Source organism: Paramormyrops kingsleyae, chromosome 1 (genome assembly GCF_048594095.1).
Source record: "Paramormyrops kingsleyae isolate MSU_618 chromosome 1, PKINGS_0.4, whole genome shotgun sequence".
Taxonomy (NCBI): domain Eukaryota; kingdom Metazoa; phylum Chordata; class Actinopteri; order Osteoglossiformes; family Mormyridae; genus Paramormyrops; species Paramormyrops kingsleyae.
This window is the reverse complement of record NC_132797.1, coordinates 7,465,948-7,483,766: the sequence shown is the minus strand read 5'-3', so window position 1 is coordinate 7,483,766 and position 17,819 is coordinate 7,465,948. Positions and strand designations below refer to the sequence as shown.

General features: G+C 42.4%; 1 protein-coding gene and 1 long non-coding RNA gene across 8 annotated transcripts in view; one reads left to right on the top strand and one right to left on the bottom strand.

Annotated features, from left to right (window-relative positions):
* Positions 1-319: 319 nt before the first annotated feature.
* Positions 320-16,907, bottom strand: pkp2 (plakophilin 2). Of its 7 annotated transcripts, none has more exons than XM_023808988.2 (14): positions 16,344-16,467; positions 15,110-15,171; positions 12,250-12,328; positions 11,134-11,954; positions 10,897-11,026; positions 9,922-10,129; positions 9,503-9,680; positions 7,008-7,125; positions 5,576-5,734; positions 4,922-5,095; positions 4,197-4,350; positions 2,262-2,454; positions 2,072-2,159; positions 320-1,202 (listed from the first exon to the last, which is right to left on the bottom strand). In XM_023808988.2, exons 4-14 carry the CDS (start codon positions 11,919-11,921, stop codon positions 1,053-1,055), a joined length of 2,340 nt encoding a protein of 779 aa, XP_023664756.2. In that variant the 5' UTR covers positions 11,922-11,954; positions 12,250-12,328; positions 15,110-15,171; positions 16,344-16,467; the 3' UTR covers positions 320-1,052. The 7 variants fall into 7 exon arrangements, with proteins under 7 accessions (XP_023664756.2, XP_023664758.2, XP_023664751.2 ...); XM_023808990.2 differs by having other exon boundaries at positions 16,333-16,447; XM_023808983.2 differs by lacking the exons at positions 12,250-12,328; positions 16,344-16,467 and adding an exon at positions 16,468-16,907.
* Positions 16,833-17,819, top strand: part of LOC111842415 (uncharacterized) — a 52,804-nt gene continuing 51,817 nt past the window's right edge. The window contains exons 1-2 of the long non-coding RNA XR_002837906.2: positions 16,833-17,289; positions 17,568-17,690. This is a non-coding gene — a long non-coding RNA (uncharacterized lncRNA). The remainder of the gene's footprint in view (positions 17,290-17,567; positions 17,691-17,819) is intronic.

The following is a 17,819-nucleotide window of genomic DNA, read 5'->3' as shown; positions in this document are numbered from 1 at the left end:
ATGCACACCCATGAAGTTCAGGGCAAAGCAGTACATAATTATTCCACATGGTGGAGCCAGGAACCCCACTCCTTAAGGAATGGGACAGTTATTTGGATTTTAAAATGAAAAGGTGACTCGGGCAGAATTTCAGAACATCACATTTCTCATACTTGTTCCTGCCCATTACAGATAAGTGGAGGGTATTGTGTGAGAAAGCTATGCGATCCAGCATATCAATACTATGCAGCTGTAGTATTGATTAACATTAAAAATGGGGGGCACATTCTGATATGGTAAAAGCCATATGCACAGTAAGATGAGCCCATTGCATCATGACTCTGGATAAGTCACTTTATTAATTGAAACATTTTTAGTTTATAATTTATTTACATAAGCGACAACAGAAGAATTCTTTAGTTTTCATTAAGGGTCTCGCTCAAGGGCCCAACAGCAACATGGGCACTCTGCTGGCCACAGGATTCAAACCCAGGTCCTTCAAGACATAACAGATCCTTATTCCACTGAGTTACCTATCGCATCACAGATCAGAGCTGCTTCTCTGGCCCACACATTCATACCAAGGTCAGGAGGTCACACTCCTGTCACTGCCACTAACTTAAACACTCTCTCTTTATTGGGAAGCTTATATTGTGAGTTTGTGTAAAGTGAGTGGCCCATCTGCTCAGGCTGTATAGCTGTCTCCGTGGGCTGTGAAATATGGTTGGGTAAGTTTTATTACAACATTGTATGTTTGTGCTGGCTGCAGGTGCGTGATATTTGGCCTGGTACAATCTGATACAGGGAACAGTCCCGGATATACAATATTTACATGTGCAATTTATCAACAAACTGACAGTTAAAGCTGTTCAGCTGTAAACTTCATTAATATAAAGAGTTTTCAAACATGCAAAAATACCATCTCTCTCCCAGGGATGACCTACTTCACTCTTTCACAATTATATTTTGCTTCTGCAAATTATATTTCTCCATTGTCAGTAACAAATAACTGAACTCATTCAGGCACTGAGGGCATTAATGCAAAGAATAGAAATTGGCCGGAAGCTGCTGGATCAGTTGCTGCGCTCTCCATTGCCACTAGGTGGCATCTGCTCAGCCTTTTTTGGGAGCCTCTTGTCCATTTTTGTTTTTTCAGCATTCCATGGTAAACTGATGGCTTTCTTTGTCCCACCGTTGATGAAATCTGCTTTCTTGTATCCAGCCTATACAGTGGTTAAAACAGTTGAAACTGTATGAATGGCAGCTTACATGAGAGTCGGCTTCCACAACACAGGGGGCAGCACTGAGACGAAGGTAAAGAACTGGCCCATGGAGTGCTGCAAGATACCCACCCAAAATGTCGATAATATGAAGTGCTACCTTACCTTATCACCTTTGAAGCCAAACCAAATTAATTAAAATGTCATCTACAAGGTTCTGGTTTACACAAGACATTGACATGATTGGATAGCCAGAATCGGATAATACTGACAACAAAAGTAGGAATGCCAGGAAGTAAAGTAAATAGTTGGAATTCAAACAACCTGCCCACAAAATCCACCAATGAATGATAAAATCACCAGGACAAAAACCGACAGCACAGGAAGCCTGATGGTGGCAGTGAGTGGCTTGTGTTATACCCACAAGGGAAAGGAAACAGCCTTTGGCACAATGGGTTTCATTGTGTGAAAACGTCCCATTCACCATCATCAACGGTTTTAGAGTTTGTCAGGCAGTCGTACAGCAAATCAGGAATGGATCAGAGGATACAGGGGTTAGCAAGAACAGATTCCCACACCTAACACTTGCCTGTTTATTACCGGCAATGCATCTTTAACCTTTTTCAAACAGACTCCTCTATATCCACTGAGTGGCAGTATTTTGTCCATCTTTTCTGCATAACAGTAGCTCATAAATAATTCCAGACACAGAAAACTATAACTTTTGCATCGGTCATTTGTTATTTACATATAGATGAACTGGATACTAGGACATAATTAGCATTTTTGTTAGCACTTACAGCACCACCACTTTATTCCCAGTTCAGAAGGGCTGTGGCTATCCGCTATCCCATTTCCCTGATTCTCCTTACATTGATGAATGAAAGACGCAGGTCTTTGTGTTCCCACATGGCTTGGAGCAGGGCTGAAGCAGCATCGCTGGCCTTGGAAGGGCTCATCCTGAAACACAGGCAGTGGTGGAAGGGTTAGCATTAGCACTGATTGCCAAAGGACATGGTGATCGCGCTGGCGGCACAGGGCCTGCAGAAAGGCGGCTTGTACCCATTCTTCACGGAGCTGATGTCCATGATCTTCGCCAGGCCACCATGGTTGGAGATAGCTCGCACATGCTCACTATTGTACAGGCTCAGGTTGGTAAGGATGCGACACAGTAGCACGGTGATCTCCATGGGCACTTCTGCACCGGACCCTGGGCTTGGCAGCATGCTGATCAGGTCAGGTAAGACCTGTTTCACTGCAGAGCCGAAAAAGTTGTTTAGTTATTGGTCACTGGTTATCCTACTGCTCTAATTTTCTCTTACAAAAATGGAGCATGTGGAGTGTGGTCCAACCTATGGAGACACAATGCAGGTGCAGATACAGTCACAGTGGCAGGAATACTTTTTATAAGTGTCTAAACATGATCCCCAATTTATTTGAATTGGATTTGCATAAATTAGGGTGGAGCTTGTGCTCTTCATCCATGAAAACACCCTTGAACTTAATCAACCATGAACAAAATGTGCCAAATTGCCCTAAAGAGATCAAAATTTATTAAAAAGCACAAGTCATCACATTTTAGGCATGAAATAAATTTTTATTGGGTGAAAATAGCTATTTTCATCTATTCCGGTGACACATGGGTAAGATAGAGGTGAGAGTAGTGCGCTGACGTCGATTCTGTGGTCAGAAAGGTATTCAAATTTAAAAAAATGGGTCAGTTCTTAATGCTGAAATAAGATGATAACATATTTCAGGCTTTCCTGATGTGTTAGGGCTGAGGTCGGCAACCTTTTTAAAGCAAAGAGCCATTTTCTCCTAAATGTCTGACCCAAGATTTACAAAGACCCACAATGGGCAAAGAAGGGGGATTGAAATCCAATTTTTTAACGTGATATTTGTATATATGCGCTTAACACAAAAATATAAGTACTTCCAAAACTATTATAGAAAAACTATTTTGGGGGGGAGGGGGATATCTCCGGTTTACATCACTCAGGCACGTAACAACGACGATTAGATGACTAACAGTACAACACTGATTAGTTCTGTAGTCTTCACTCTCATCCCTCCTTTTGTCTGGCTCTGTAGTCGTTTGCCCTTCACTCTCCACTTCAGTACTATAACTTTGCTGACCGAGCTGCGTAAAATGTCCTCACCACTCCCATCTCAGCTGGGAATAATATGTAAATCGGAGAAAATATCATTTTTACGAAGACAATTTACTACAAAAAGTATATGAAAGAATTAGGAATCCCAATAAAGCGTACATCCAATCTCAGGTGCTTAAGAAAGCATACTGTACCATTTAACCAGAGAGATAATCTCGTTTTAGCGAATGACTTTGAGGAAGATGTAAATTATTCAGTTAAGACGTAACAGAAGTGTGCGACGGACTGCCTCATTCACATATAGCTAAAGAAATATCTAAACGACAACCAAAATCTAAAATATCTAAACGAAAACTATTAACCTACAAAAAGTATATGAAAGAATTAGGAATCCCAATAAAGCGTACATCCAATCTCAGGTGCTTAAGAAAGCATACTGTACCATTTAACCAGAGAGGTAATCTCGTTTTAGCGAATAACTTTGAGGAAGATGTAAACAGTTAAGACGTAACAGAAGTGTGCGACGGACTGCCTCATTCACATATAGCTAAAGAAATATCTAAACGAAAACTATTAACCTATAAATAAATTATTTATCATTACGATAGTATTATCATAATATGTTACGACGTGAAAATGTGAATGCGTCTATCGTTATGAGAAGAGCCGCAGCCACGTGGTCAAAGAGCCGCACGTGGCTCGCGATCCACAGGTCGCCGACCCATGTGTTAGGCCTTTTAGGCCTTTGAAGCCCTTAACCCCAAATGCTGGCCTGGCTCTATAACGCTGAGCTTTCTTGGACAAAATCATCTGATAAATAACTGTAAAATCCCATGATAGTAATATGCAAGCAATGTGGGGCTGTCCATCAGGCTGGGAAACTCACCCAATTCTTCGTGCAGCACTTGGTAGTGAGAGATGTTATTCAACAAGGACAGCGCCACTCTCCTCACGCTGTGCTCTGGGTTGAACAGCAATTTCTTCAGATTCTCTAGGCCCTTCTCCGTCTTCACGATGGTCTGGGCCATGTTTTGCTGCATCTGCCAGAGACACCCATGCTGAGCTGACTGCTTACGCACAATGCAGCAGTGAACTTGTAAGGACTGTTGACTGTTGCCTTTGCTGTGTTAGCATGACACCTGCTAAACTATTTAGAATGTTTCCATTAGATGCTGGAACATGGCTGGATTTGCTGCCATTCAGGCTGGATATTGATGTCGAGTGATCAGGTCCCTTTCTGTGAGCTTGTATGTCTGACCACTTAACAACTGAACTTGTACCCAGACGTTTTGTCCTCCACAATCACTTCACTTGTGTTTTACCAGGACAGCTCTAGCAGGTCAGAAATGTGGAGAACCAACTGCTTGTAAACATAGCGTCCTATGATGGTGCCAACTAGAACGCCACTAACCTCACCCATTCTGCTGATAATGTCTGTTGCAGGAGATTGCATAACCGTGTGCTTAATTAAACACCTGTCAGCAGTGGGTGTGGATTAAATAGGAAATTCCTCTAAATGTCCTGTTTTCTTGACTGTTTTGTGAACAAGAGCACTCTGGGAATACTCCTAGGTCAGCTCGTGTTTATGTAGAATGCCGTTGTTACGGTTACCATCCCGATGCCAATAGTGGCATTCAGCAGTGCCCCGGTGGCCGCCTCCAGTGTGCATTTGCGACTGCTGCGGGCCACGAGCGACAGGTACATGCGCACTGCATTGGAACTTGACAGCCACTGCTTGCCCTGGGGGTTAGTCTCTTCTTTCTTCTCGTCCGACAGGGGGAGCTGCTGGAACAGCAGACTTAGTCACTGCCTTGCCAGAAGATCAGCCAGTTAAAAAGAAAAATGCCACTTATATGTTCCAAAACACACAATAATTTCTCAATATTTGTAGGCTTGTTTACTAGCTTTATTCCATTCTACAATGGTGGCACGGCTTCCTGTAAGACCTGATTTGTTGTCAAGGGTAAAAACAGTTTAAATGTTTGGATACCAGGGAAATAAGCGTGTCAGAAAATCCTCAGATATGCATCAGCATTACTTCGGTTCAAAGGAATATTGGTTAGCTGATCTTAATCCTGTGTGGCACTGCTCACCAGCATCCTGACACAGAACAACCAGCCTAGCTTTCAACTTAAAATACACATGAAAGCTATGAGTAAAGCGAGTAAACTGGCACTCAGACCACTGTGTGCCAAAAGTCTGAGATGTGTCATATGTCCCACACCCTGGAACGGCATTGTGGCGGAGCAGGGTCGCAGCCCCTACCGGTGTGGCCTGCGCAATCTCTTTGCTGCGTGATCCAAAGCAGCCCGGCACTTTAATGAGAGGGGCCGGGTCCTGCTGCGGAGCAGGCGGGCTTTCGGATTTTTCCGCATCCATCTGGTATGACAGGTTGTGCAGGATGCAGACGCAGTTCTCTGTGGACTGGGAGCAGAAAAGTGGGTGTAAGAAGCCGTTTTCACAGCTGAGGATGACTGAATCATGCTGATTCCCCCACTGTCAAGCTGTAACAAAACATATTATAACAGGTTGTTTTTCCTACTAGCAGAAAATAGTCGCATTCACTTCTGTGATTTTTCTTCACGTATGCAACAAGGGGTTAATTTTTTAAAAAGTCTTGCAATGCATTCATTACAATGGTGTGTGTGAGTGCTTGCATGTGCATGTCCTGTGATGGACTGGCATCCCATCCAGGGTGTGCCCTGTGTTTCTTGGGACAGACTCCAAATGGCTCTGGGAATATGGGGTATTTACAAATTGTCTTACTGAAAACAGTAGTTTTCTGTAGACGCTCTGAAAGTGGAATGACGGCGTTAGGCATGATTCATGTATTTTGGCAGTCATGCCTAGTGGGACAGAGTCCCTCATCGGTCTGAAAGGAAGAGTTTGGTCTTTGCTGTCTACATCCCTTAATTGTCAATGAACTTAAAATTCAGTACTTTTCTTTTGTGGGATGGATGTCTGATTACTTTTAATTACATTTAAAAAAAATATAACTAAATTTAGGTGTATTCTCTATTAATTATTGCTGCTTTTTCAAGAGATTACTTAGAGCTCAACACACACAAACACACACATATCAGATCTGCCCTGCGACCACTGTTTTTTTAAACTTACAATCTTGGTTCCAGCTTATATCTGGATGAAGTCTGATAAACAAATAAATCCAGCCTGAATTGAACTGCTCTTGGCTTGTTATGTTAAAGTGACACTGGGGGTTTTAACAGCCCATGAATGTGCATGAGGAGTCACTGCTCCCTGCTGGAGACAGGAGGAGTAAGTCGCACTGCCGATTCCCTTATTTTACTGCACTAATATAATACGATATATTAGGCCAAAGGTTTGACCCATTTACCAGGACGACAGGGCAAGCTCTGCTTTAATATATAAGCATAACAGCATCGTAACTTGCATGTGAATGGAATTGAAATGTACACTCTGAGGACATCGTCACCATCTACCCTAATTCTACTTCAATATTTCCCACCATCACAGTGCCAGTCTGTTGTACTGGCTACCAACATCGAATTTGTTTGGGCATGTCACATTTCAGATTATTTGCATGTCAGCCTTCAGTACGGATGGTTCCATTTGCCGCACCTATGCAATCCCACCCATGTGCACACTTTGATCCTGCCGAGCCACTTGCTTTGCTACAGCTCATGCTTGTGCTGTAGCAGTTTCAGTATGGTGTTACCTTGTCGTCGGCATTGTGGTCAGCGATGGTCGTTTGCACGAAATGGACCAGTGCATCAATGAGGCTGTTGCAGTCTCGCAATTCTGTGCGGGTGAGAGGGCCAGCTGAGCTGAGGTTGCTGCAGGTGAAACAGATGCAAATACACTGAGACAATGGAGGGAAAACTCATTCAAAACACCGACCCTTGGACTGACAATAAAAGCAGCCCCACCTCCCAGGGTTGTAGGTTTCAGCTGAGATGTGAATGATCTAGGTGGGCAGAGAAATTAAGCACACAACACTTTGACACAAAAGACAATATCCTTTACACTCAGGCATTAAACCAAAGCCAACAGCCAGGAGGTCAAGTATTACAAGTTATGCTTGCTATTAAACTACAACTCTGGAATGAGTGGCTAGTTATGGACACTAGATACAGACTTGGGTCCTGGTTACCATTTCTGGAATGTTATTAGTTATATATTTCAATGTATAGAGTGTGGACCTAATTATTGCTTTGTTATGATTCATAAAACTCACAGCATTCTAATAAATTACACAAACTCCTTCCACATTAACTGCAAAGGCCCAACTTCCTATTAATTCTCTTATTAAAAATCTGCTGTAAAATCTTGCGTACGTTACATAAAAATAACCCATCATGTTAAAAGATAAAATACCCACTTGACGGCTACTTTTGTAATTCTCACAACGTTCTAAAAAAAAAATTTGGTAACGCTTTACATTAACTGTACTTTCATAATGCCTTTATATTGCATTCATAAAATGTTCATTGCACCTTCATAATGTATTCATTAAGTATTCATGAAACATTCATAACATTATATAATAATAACAAACATTATAATTGTATAATCATGTAATGTTTGTTATTAATGTATATTAAAGCTGTTAAGGGATGTTAGGATGTTAAGATGTACTTGCATGCTGCTTATGAATGTTCTATGAATGCATTATGAAGGTGCACTTAATGTAAAGTGTTACCAAAAATTCTCAGTATGTGCATTCAGACCCAGTACTGTGTTATTTAAAAGCTAACAAAAATATAATTAGACACACATACAAGCTGACTGGTACCCCCCCCCCCTTATTCTGAGTAGTACATTTTGTTTCTCAGCAATAAACACAATTAATGAATTATTTAGTTAGAGCAGGTCGCTGATCAGAAAGGTTGCTCAGCAACCGTAACCCGTGGGAGCGCAGGTGCTTTTAAGGATGGAGTCAGGTTCCTGTTACCCATGAGACACAGGGAAATGCGGTAAGCTCTATGCACCAAAAATCCTTGGCTCACACCCAACAGAAAAGCAGAAACAGTCAGTCAAACATACCAATGCCCAACAGACCACAAATTCCCCTCAGTCTCGTTCTCTGCAGTTCAGAGTGCGCTTGGAGACGCAGCAACCCGGTGTGGCTTTGTGAGAAATCACAGTGCTGTGTGACAGTGCCTTGCTGTTATTTTGGGGTTGGCAGACACCCATTCTTTCGATACTGGCTCTGCGTTCCAGCCAGCTGATAAACTCCTAAGCTAAAGGCCAGACAAGACAGTCAAAATGGATGATGTGCTAGAAGCTCTGCAGCCACAGGAATCTATCAGAGCTGTGTTTTATGCTGTCTTTGTGCCATTATCTGTGCTCCATGTTCTGTGCTTCATCCTGTTTGTACCCCATATTCTGTGATTCATAATGTCTGTACCTTGCTACCCCTGTCTGTCGGTACCCCATTATCTGTGCCTCATTCTGTCAGTACCCAATTATCTGTGCCTCATTCTGTCGGTACCCCATTATCTGTGCCTCATACTGTCTGTACCCCATTATTTGTGCCTCATACTGTTTGTACCCCATTATCTGTGCCTCATACTATCTGTACCCCATTATCTGTGCTTCATACTGTTTGTACCCCATTATCTGTGCCTCATACTGTGTGTACCCCATTATCTGTGCCTCATACTGTGTGTACCCCATTATCTGTGCCTCATACTATCTGTACCCCATTATCTGTGCTTCATACTGTTTGTACCCCATTATCTGTGCCTCATACTGTTTGTACCCCATTATCTGTGCCTCATACTGTGTGTACCCCATTATCTGTGCCTCATACTATCTGTACCCCATTATCTGTGCTTCATACTGTGTGTACCCCATTATCTGTGCCTCATACTGTCTGTACCCCATTATCTGTGCCTCATACTGTCTGTACCCCATTATCTGTGCTTCATCCTGTCTGTACCTTGCTCTGCCCAGGGCAGAAAGAGCTCACACTGATGGCCTAAAAACACTTTGCTTTGTTCTCTACCAAAGTCTTGCCCTAAGGAGGGGCTGACTGAATCCAGTGACTTATCTGTAAAATGCTCAAATCTAAATTATTCTTTCTCCATCGTCACTGCAATGGGGCAAGGAGACTCCTGCTCACAGGCTACTATCATGATCAGCAGGAGACACCAGCTTTAGAAGGACAAATCACCCTTTGATGATGAGGTCCCGGTGCAGACTACCTACCGCAGACAGCCTGTAGCATTATAGAAAATTTCTGGGTGGACCAGGAGGTCGTTTTTAGGATTTTCCCCCTCAGAAATACCCGAGCAGGGTACAATGATGGACTCCGTAAGGATCTTTAGGCCCTCTTTGGAGATTTGATCCTTCAGACAGTCGTGGGATGATAGGTTCCACAGCAAACCTGGGTTAGAAGAGTGTAGCTTTTCAGGGAACATCTTCAGCTTGACCCACAAGGGCCACAAACATGGTTTTGCTGATACTAACACCACAAATAAATTATGAAACTATTTCTGTAGTGAAAAAACAATGATTGAAAGCAGCATTATGATGAACTACCTGGATCTGGAATTTAAGGCATTCCATTGGCTTCCACCCCACACCAATGGGTCACTCCCGTTGGCCCCCTGTCTCAGCCCACTAACCTGTGAGCTGCACCCTTGTTTCTATGTCTCTGTTGCTGTGTAGCAGGCTAACCAGGGTTCTAATGCCATTCTGATCCCTCACTTCTTCCTTGTTTTTACTGTCCTCATAAACAGCATTGCGCAGCGCGCTGATGCCAGCCTTCTGCAGCTCTTCATTGTCACTTTGAAGTACTTTGAGCAGCTTGGGAATGCCGCCGAGGAGAAGTAGCTGGAGTCACACAGAGAGATGAAGGATGCAGTTCATATATATTACAGAGGGCAAAACAGGCTATGCGTAGGATTAACAGCATTGTCAGCAAGGATCTGGGTTTTCACATCCATCTTTGGGGGAGTTTTAAAGATAAGCCAGATGTTACCCAGAGTTCAGAACTAGGGTAAACCTTAAAGTTGTCAATCTCTATGATGAAATGGATGACTATGGACACAGCTTCTGCTGTACAAGATGACAGAACTGCCAAATCATGTGGCTTGATTTAATGAAGACGCGGGATTACAATCAGAGGCAAAAATGAGGGGCATGTTTATATGGTGAAGATCTCCATGTAGCAGCAGCAGCAGCTGCAGATCAACAACAGTGAAAGAAATGACATTCTGAAGAATATCAGCAAAGTTGGGGCCCATGTCAATTTACGTGTCTGCAAGGGCCAACAGTAATTCTGAAGTTGGGTCAACTTTTGTGTCTGTTATGTTTTGTGCCTTGTTTACATGGAATTATCTCTAGGTCTTCTGCCTGAAAGCCGGTCAAATAACAAGTGGCTTTTCACCAGGGACAGCAAAGGAATCCGTCTCCTGTCTGAACAGGCCTCCAACTGAGACTACATTGTCAGGATGACCTGAGCCAGAAGCTTGCACTACTGCATTGCTGTGGATAGATTGTCAGAGTTAACACTGACGGACCCAGTGCCAACACTGTGGGAGCTCTGTGTCATGCTGGTTCAGAGACCCTCTTGCTTGTTATCCTGGTGCTTGACTTACCTTGTTCTTACACCATCTACTGATGAAGCATTGGTGCTGGATGAAATATGCAGCAGAAACCTGCAAGTCTGTGTCGGTGTGGGAGAGCTGGTTCACGGCCCTCTCCAATGTCAGTGCTGATTGGCTCTTCCTGCATAAGAGCCAATCGCATGTTAGTAGGGTAAAGGACACACCCTTGAAGCCATCACCTCAGTCTCAGAGAGCAACAAGAAAATGTACTTTTCATGAAGCCCTTACCGCCCTTTCATTACACAAACACCATTCTGGTTCCCCAGTTGGGCAGCGGCCTTCATACTGCCTGTCTGTCCCACCCGACTGTCCACGTCCACGCTAGCAAACAAAGTCGTACAGGTCTCCTGCTTGTTGCCTTGGTCCATGCCTTTGCTTCGGCCTGCAGTCAGGAGGGACAGGTTGCCTGCCTGTTGCCGACCATTCTGGTTCTCCAGCTGGGCAGCGGGCTTCATATTGCATGTCTGCCCCACCCAACTGTCCACGCTAGCAAACGAAGTCGTACAGGAGTCCTGCTTGTTGCCTTGGTCCCTGCCTTTCCCTCGGCCTGCAGTCAGGAGGGACAGGCTGCCTGCCTGTTGCCGACCATTCTGGTTCCCTAGCAGGGCAGCAGCCTTCATACTGCCTGCCTGTCCCACCCGACTGTCCAGCTCCACGCTAGCAAATGAAGCCGAACAGGAGTGCTGCCTGTTGCCTTGGTCCATGCCTTTCCCTCGGCCTGCAGTCAGGAGGGACAGGCTGCCTGCCTGTTGCTGACCAAGGAGGGATCTCTGTTTCCTGTAAGATCTGTGCAGGCTGCCCTTGTTCTGGTTTGTCTGAGGAGGGGCCTGTACTCTCTGGCTGAGTGGCATTTCTGAGCGAGTGTGATGCTTGAAACTTCTGGCTGCAGGTAGAGTGTAGGCTCCCTGACAGCCTGTTCCAGAGTTCTGCGATCCAAAAAGTGTGCCATAGGACAGGAGAGGGCTTGACTTGGGGGACATTTCTCCACTGCGCGTCAGCCTCTTCAAGCTGTACATTCCCACTGATCCTAGATGCGAAGGAGACTGCGCCTTTAAAAGAATCACATGTGAACAAACACTTCAGCATGTCAGCATGACAGGTCAGACCTTTACATGTTTTTAAAAATATATCTTCAGAGAAGCAATAAAAAAAACAAAACACAAAAAGTAACAATTTGAAAACCAGCAAAATGGAGAACCTCAATACAATATGACATATCAGTGTTAAGAATCCAATTGTTTGCCCTTAAGGGTACAGTCAGAACCCTCAAATTACTGGCATCATTTCTTCTTTCATAACAAGAAGCTTGGCAAAGGTGCAGACTTGCTGCCTTCTTGTACAGACCCTGCCATAATCTGTAGGCCAGACATGCTGCTGGAATCCCTGCTATCTGTGCTGGAAAGCACCTCCTGTCCCACAAGTTCTACATTGGAAATATGGAGGAAGGGGTGGTGTACAGTACCTCAGTTTCACTTTTTTATATGAACGCAATCTGGCCTTGACTACCTTTTAATATAGCTGTCAAAAAAAAGCAATACAAAATCAAACTGGTTATCTACTGTTCCATTTTGAAGACTATGTGACATATGAATAAGTGCTGAATTTCACCAACATCTGAAGTATCTTGTGCATTAGAAAGTAAGGGGGAAGTGTAGTTTGTGAACTTCCACGTCCATCTGAGTGAAGTACTCTCCAGTCAGTCTACGAGTTGCCTAATCCATTTCCTAGCACGCATAATAACCAAATAAATTAATTTACAATGTATAAACTTTCTTTTTATCTTATTTTTAACAGGAAAACAAGAATTCAGGATCACACCAGTTACCAGTACCTTCACTAACATCTGAAATAAAAGACTGCATCTGCCATGATACTTTTAACTAACAAGTGACTTAGCAAACATTATTGATTTAGTAAGAAGCAGTAACTGAATTTCTGCAACATGTATAGGTACATGCTGTATTTTTCAAGAATATGATACAAAAAATGAGTTATCTGCAGTAAGCAGAACGGGTGAAGTGAGCTTGCAGAATAGTATTTGGGATTTTACTGAGAGCATATTTGATCACATGGGAGAGTTTAGGAAAAACATGGTTCACCCAGCATAACAAAATACCAGGCAGACAGAGAGTCAAAAGAATCAGGCAGGACAATAAATGCTGACGTATTAAGACTGTAAAAATAGCTCCAGTGGTTCACGCATCCATAGGCGGTAATTTCTGTCTCCTTTAGTAATGTCAGACAAGGTCAATATGAATGGTCATTATGCAGAAATCATCCATAATCACTCTACTTCTTACAAATGCAGCTGAAGGGGGAAGCTGGTTTTATGACCAGCTTCCTCTTCATTTGTAGCGTTCTCAATCCGCACTGGTGTAAGTCCCCATAACATCATCCTTCTATCACCATGCTGCACAGTAAGGAGGATGCTGACACTCTCCCTGGTTGATGCCTCTTCTCATGTTCTGGATGTCATATTTCCAGTAGCATATTTTACCCTGGATAATTCAATATATATATATATATTGGACAAATATAGACATTGTTGACTTACAAAACACTTACTTTCATGCTCACTGTGAGCAGATGGGTTGATTATTTTTACTGTTTAAGCTTTGGTCTTCCCATATAATAGGCCAACTTACAGGTTCTCAAATCAGAGTTTTTAAATGGTCTCTATATTTGTCATTATTCTGCCTTAACCAAGTTTTCAGGAAAAATTCTTAAGTGCTCTAAATTCAATGTCTAACTATGAGACCGTGTTGAGACAGATGAACGTATTCCAAAAGTATGCAACCCATCAATAGCACACTAGGACAGGAACTCTTTAGTTCAGTGTGTGACTTAAGTTCATCATGAATAGGAAATTTAAAAAATGAAGTTTTTTTTTAGGTGTTTCACAATGCTACAACCTTTTATCAAATGTAACCATTGCTGGGGTACAAAATGAAACCAGGATACTTAATAGCAAAAAGGAAAACAATAGTTTGCTAAAACGGATTTAACCCTTTAACTTCCAACTCGTTCTGGTGTATTTTTTTTTAACTTTAACAGTGAACATATAAGAACATTATTATTCAACAGTTACACAACTTCTACATTGCAAAGCCTGTCACTCTCCACAATAGTCTATTACAAAGAAAAAAAAATCACAGTTTCCAATAAGCAATAAAATTGGACATTAATTTGTATACCTGGTGTCCAGACCTTTGCAAACCAGTTTATGACCATTTTCAGAGACGTCTGACTTTTTAAAATGCTACCCCAACCCCATTGCACATGCGTTTACTAAGGCCATTTTCCAAGTACTATATTGAAGAGACAAACACGTTATTACCGTGTTTCCCTGAAAATAAAAACAGGGTCTTATATTAATTTTTGCTCCAAAAGACGCTTTAGGGCTTATTTTCAGGGGGTGTCTTATTTTCCCATATACAACAAACTACAGTACATTTACTGGTATTCATGAACAAAAATCCACATTTATTCAAATACAGACATCATGTCATCTTCTAACCGTATCTTTCCAAGTATACAATCTAACGGTACATTTATTCATGAGCAAAAATCTACTGAATATACATTTATTCAAATATAGTCATCATGTCATCTAGTTCTGGAACATCATCGTAAATCTCCAAGCTCCAAATTCCATCCTGAATATCTCGCAACTCAGCTTTTTCTTTTTGCACTCATATATTATTTCCTGTTTCCTGTTTACATATAATCGCATCTCATTCTAGTTACTGTACAATCCATGGGATAGTAACTAGGGCTTATTTTTGGAGTAGGGCTTATATTACGAGCATCCTGAAAAATCATGCTAGGGCTTATTTTCGGGGAAACACGGTATATACTCAGGTACCAGCTGATGCACACATAGCCATGCCATGCACAGAATAATGAAACCTGTTATCGGGAAGCACACTAATGTGACCCTCACTATCATGTATGCATTGATTTTCAACAACCACCTAGAGATTGGTGGTCATTTGGAAAGGTACTAGATACACCTTACACATGATGCCTGTACACTGCAAGGTAATTCAGACACATACTGTTACATACAAACGGCAATTCTGAGTCACTAGCAATCTGTTGGCCATAATACTTTGGCTATAGTAGTTGCCCCGCCCCACCCTACTCCACCCTTTCTCACCTTGCCCACCACAAACACACATAAGCAGTAATGAATGCAGTTTACCATCACTGAGTACTGAAGTCCCTTTCCCGAGTCAAATGTAGAATCCTGGGAGTAGATGTTGCCTAAGAAAACAGACAGCTCTATGTGAAGACAAATAATTTCTCATGTTGTGTGAAATACATGTACACGTGAGATGCAAGTGACATACATGTTACAGAGCTCCCAGAAAGCTACAGGACAGGTCACAAAATAAAAGTGCACCTTTACTTAAATCAAAGATTTAATATTATTAACTTTTGTTACTAAAATCCACATTCATGTGATTTAAATATCAGCGTTCCCACGGCTGATTCTTAAAGTGTAACATTTCTCACACACTTAAAATGCGATTTCCTACGGCCATTCTATTCTAGAATGAAAACCAGCCTACATCTCTTGACAGTAAATTAATTATCCATGTGTGTGGTACATAACAGACAAGCTTTTCAAATTCTGGAGCTTACTGTAGCTTACTTTCTATGTATATTTAGTTCCTGGCAGTGGCATGAAACTATATAACTGTAATCCCTCGCGTTAAATCTTACACAAGCAACATTCTTGCATGCAAGTATGGGTTGATAATGGTACACCCAGCCAAGAGGATACAGCAGCGATTACATACACTTTGGACAACTGGAGGTACACAGCCAGGCTTGTTCTGCACTCAGTTGCCAGGTGTAGAACTGCTGCAACGTCTAGTAACATTATCAAAGAAATGTATCTCATACCAAAAACTGTCCCTTAAATGTTCATTATTCAGAAATAACTTAAACTTCCACTTGATAATACACTATTAACTTTTTTGCACTAGATGCAAGTTAAATCAACTAATTAAATATCAGCGTTTCCCCATTTATTCTAGGCCAGAGCTGGGGTGGTTTTTTCCCCCAAGATCCAGCAATTTTTAAGACAGCTTTCTACATGTTATAAGTTTTGCCAACAAATTTTGCTTTCTAATTGTCAGAAACCGCAAGAGATCAACATTTATGTTTTTGGTCTGTACTGTTACTTGTGTACCGCAATGACAGGGGAAACAGGTACTGACAGGGGGACTATTTGAACCTGCGAGACTCCGGTAATGGCCCTTAAAAAGATGAATGGATGATACATGTATTGTAGAAACATACGCTCTTTGCATGTGTCAAGACGAACCTATCCCAGTCCGTATATTATTTTCTAGATAATTTTAAATAATCGTCACATACCTACTGTGTCAGAGTACATAAAGTGAGAAACTTACCAACCTGAAAACTACCTTTTTTGAAACGTTTACCTGACGTTTACCACTCCTGTTTTAGAGCGAACTGTTTCTAATTCTTTTTTAAAAAAATATTTCACAGGAAAGTTGACAGCTCTCGATAAGGGCGGCCGCACTCTACCGTTTGAAATCGCGTCCTTTTTCTTCCGCGCGAGGGTCAGTCGCACCTGCTCCTGGACTCGCGCGTTCCTGTCGGGCGCCTTCTCGTGCAGCACAGCCATGTTTTCCTCCGCCGGCAGCGCCAGGCTTGTGTCTAAAGTCTCCGACCGGCGCGCGCTGATCTGCGCGGACTTGAAGGAGCGCGTGTCCGACATGCTTCGGGCTCCCTGGCGCTCTATTCAGCCTGGACGGCCGTCCGATAATTAAGGGTTGGAATAAAATGTAAAGCCCAGACCGTTTACTACAGGAGATCAATTTGACTTTTCCCGTCAAGTCTTTTGTTGTGCCGAGCAGTGAGCTGCGCCGAGTCTTATCGAGTGGGTGTGGTTTGAGCAGCTCAACCTTTTTATCATTTCCAATGGTGAAAGTTTATTTAAACACAGAATTCTATATATATATTTCCGACGAATAATTACATCATTCTGTTTTAAATAAGAATGTCACGCGTGTAGTGATTTTCCCATACTGAAAGTGTAAGTTATCTGCATAAAAAAGGAAACGCCTCAATTTTTTATCACTGTGAACAAAGTAGGAACTCCGAGTTCTGGCGGTTTAGGTGCAAATCCCTATAAATAAATAGTTCTCCTAACAATCTCCATTAAGGCGCTAAGCTCTCACGCAGCGCGCGCTTGAGTATAGGGCGGAGGCGCACGGACTAAGTGCTACTAGGAGTCCTCGCTCGTTAGGTTTCACACGGGACTGACTCAAACCACAGGGTTTTATACTGACACCATCATTAAAAATATAGTCTGCAGTTTCTGTTGTTTTAATATTGCCCAAAAGGGTAAGTATTCAACAGGTGTTTGGAACAACGGTTATATAAGCTATAGTCGTTATCCTGGAGTTAATGTTCTTATTTTTAAAACATGCCTCCTTATTTAAATTACATTGGCAAAGTTAAAAAAAATAATAATTTAAACTACATTTTTAAAAAGTGCAGCATTTAACGCGCTGTTGTGAACTAGTTTCCTGAAGGTAACTGTGAAATCTCAACTGCACTGCGCATAAATGAAGATCAACTCTGAAGCGTGAACTTGTATTTTCTGTTTTTCCACGCACCAGATGAGCAAACCCGATCCGTAACTGTCCCTAGAAGGAAAAGTTTGCGAGTCAGACGCGAACAAATGCCGTACTGGTTGCTGTTCACTGGGTGGCGGCAGAAGACGGGTTTCCCGCATTCCAGAGGTATGCCGATCAGTATCGCACGGGGGCCGCTTATCTCACGAATGCTGAGGCAGGACACGTCAGCGAGAAAACGCGCAATGAATGGGAAGGATAAATGTGGGACCTGGGGCCGGTATCACGAAGCAGGGT

Excerpts from the sequence above, each read along its gene's own strand:
- pkp2 (XM_023808983.2), bottom strand. The coding sequence starts at position 16,660 with ATGTCGGACACGCGCTCCTTCAAGTCCGCGCAGATCAGCGCGCGCCGG. Across the intron at positions 11,027-11,133 it reads GTTTGTGTAATGAAAGGGCG|GAAGAGCCAATCAGCACTGA; the intron begins GTAAGGGCTTCA and ends GCTCTTATGCAG. Across the intron at positions 2,160-2,261 it reads ATCAGCTCCGTGAAGAATGG|GATGAGCCCTTCCAAGGCCA; the intron begins GTACAAGCCGCC and ends CCTGTGTTTCAG.